At 39.8% G+C, this 2,609-nt stretch overlaps 1 protein-coding gene across 2 annotated transcripts in view; it reads left to right on the top strand.

Annotated features, from left to right (window-relative positions):
• The first annotated feature begins 302 nt into the window (after positions 1–302).
• LOC112075197 (zinc finger protein ZFP2-like) overlaps positions 303–2,609 on the top strand; it is a 14,966-nt gene continuing 12,659 nt past the window's right edge. The window contains exons 1-2 of one of the 2 annotated variants that reach the window (XM_070440803.1): positions 303–754; positions 794–905. In XM_070440803.1, the coding sequence (XP_070296904.1) occupies positions 557–754; positions 794–905 (310 nt within the window). In that variant the 5' untranslated portion in view covers positions 303–556. Of the gene's footprint in view, positions 906–2,609 lie in introns of both variants that reach the window. The other variant, XM_070440802.1, reaches the window with a different exon arrangement.

The following is a 2,609-nucleotide window of genomic DNA, read 5'->3' as shown; positions in this document are numbered from 1 at the left end:
CAGCTAACGTTAGCTATTTAGCTAACTGGCTATTAGCCCAACAAGCGTAACCAACCGTTGTGGTTTAAGAAATATGTAATAAAGCAAAAGCATAACTGTTTGTACTTATAGGTAACCAGATCTTCAATACAACTAAGTGCTGTTACACTGGTGAATAAAAACTCGTCCTACACTTTAGCTTTTTGTCTGAAAATAAAATATACATTTTACTCAACTGCGCTACCCACTCCAGTCAGCAGATGGCGGTCTGGAGATTTAAGGCAATACTGCTAGTGTGACGTTTAATTTAGTGGACGGAACGCTTCTTTCAACAGCAGCAACAGTTAGTCCGACACCTCAGTAGCTTGCTAGACAAAATAGCTGAACCAATAAAGCTCTTTAGACGCTTTCTTGTTTATTAGCCACTGTGTTTTAAACCCACTTCTGTCGTCTAGTTGGTTATCCGATTTAATTAAATATTTCATATTTAATTTCATATTTCACGGTTGTTATTAGTCAGCTAGCGGGTTGGTTGAGTTAGCATTAGCATTAGCCTAGCTAGCTAACATACCCGACCATGAGTTCACTAAGCTACTCGCCTCCTGCTAAAGAAGAGAGGGTCTGCTGGACGGAGAAAGAGGGACTGTGGCTGAACGTTATCGTGAAAGAGGAAGAGGAGGATGTCACAATACAAAAACAAGTAGAGGGTGAGGCTGTTACAGTGAAAGAAGAAGAGAAAGACGTTTCAGTGAAAGAAGAGGAAGACGCGTTCAGAGTGAAAGAGGAGGAGGAGGATGTTACAGTAAAAGAAGAGGGGGAAGAGAAAGAGGAGGATGCCGTTTTTGGAGTGAAGGGGCAAGAGATAACTGTCACATTGAAGGAGGAGAAGGAAGAACAGGAGGAGACAGGAGATCTGATTAAGACCAGTAAGTACTGTCTTAAAAACAGGAGCACAAACTATTGGTTTGGAACTGATGGGCGTGGTTTTAAAGCAGCATTCTACTGAAATGTTTATGCTGGAATTATTAATTATTATTTTATTATGGTGAATTATTATTATTTTAAGGTTATAATGTAGGAATACGTGTAGAACTAACTACACCTGTAAGATGTGTATAGCCACTCAAAGAGCGGGTCACCAACAAAACCTTAACACTCGATTTGAGGCAAATTCACAACTTTAATGTCATATCAGTAGTTGGCAAACAAGATATAAATGACAGGGGATGGTGTTGTTGTCTATACGTAACCCGTGGGTTGTGATGTGTTGTTGCTATAAGAACGCCGTGGGGGAGTGGGACCAGCCCACCCATGACTGTGGACTCCATTTTTGAAAACAACACCAGGAACCTACTTCATCGTTACCCACGAAAGGATTTGATGTTTGAGGATTAAAACGGCTGCATTGGCCCTTCTAATTGTAAGATACATACGGCTTTCTTATGTGTTTTTATTTATCCACACATAACTACCCTTACCGTGAATGATTTCAATTAGAATAGTCAACAAAACAATAATAAGATTAACTACACTACATACACCGCTTCTCTACACCCTTCCACCCTGCTAGCTGACCACCGATGTTTATTGCGAATTTCATGTATAGCTTACAGTTAGGTTTAGGGCCATGTTTTGGGTGTGACTGGAGATGATGTCACATTGGAAAGAAGAGAAGGGAAGAAGATGAGAAATACTGATATACTGGGCTCGGTTTCCCCAAAGGCATGTTAAGGCATCAATGGTTCTAACACGATGAACGGGCCCTGATTAACACTAGTAAGTTACTGTCCTTAAAAAAAGAGGTACAACACTCTGGTACGCAAACTCTGCAGTTGTTGACCCTGATGTTGGTGTTAAAGGGGAAATTCTGCAATTGCTATTCAACCATATTGTGACTTTTAAGATTATTTATTTATAGCCCATTGATTCTTGAAGAATGAAACACATGCCTCAACTGAGCTTAGTTCAAACTGTTGTACCCATCAGAACCCCAAATAAGCTTTTTTACTCCAATGTTTAGAAACAATCGTAAACACATAAACTGTATAGCCTCAATTGGTTAATAACTGGGTTAAAAACTATATATGTTGGTATATCATGCTGCTGACCAGAGACTTGGTTTGGTAAACAGCTGAGGGATGGGGGCTGGAGACATGTAACCACTCTCAAATTCATAGAGAAAGCTATTGTAGCAACCCTAACCCAAAACCTAGCGAACTCGTCAAGAAGGTTCAGACATCACTTGGCGTAACAGATATGGGTGTTGGCTTGACGTTGGCTGGACCAGGTTTGAGTTCAGCTCAGGGCCCCCCCTGAATTCACTACACTATGAATACAGGGACTGGCCATCCATGGGTCAAAATTATCGTTTTAAACAGATTTTGTAGGCTATATTTGTAAATGGATATTCATGCAGTAATTGCCCAGTGATGATTTCTCTGTGCGGGGCCAAATTTTATTAGACTGTTGAAATGTTCAAATTGTATACATATTCAGCCAAATTTTTTTTCCATGCGCCATTATACTTAGTTCTAAAGGCTAAGACATACTTAGATTCAATTACAGTCATGAATTGTTAGAAACCTTTGTTTTACATATTCTCAAGTTGGTGACTTGGACGGATTTGTAAA

The sequence above is a fragment of the Salvelinus sp. IW2-2015 genome, unplaced genomic scaffold, assembly GCF_002910315.2.
Source record: "Salvelinus sp. IW2-2015 unplaced genomic scaffold, ASM291031v2 Un_scaffold3024, whole genome shotgun sequence".
NCBI classification, from domain to species: Eukaryota; Metazoa; Chordata; class Actinopteri; order Salmoniformes; family Salmonidae; genus Salvelinus; species Salvelinus sp. IW2-2015.
This window is presented reverse-complemented; position numbering and strand designations above follow the sequence as displayed.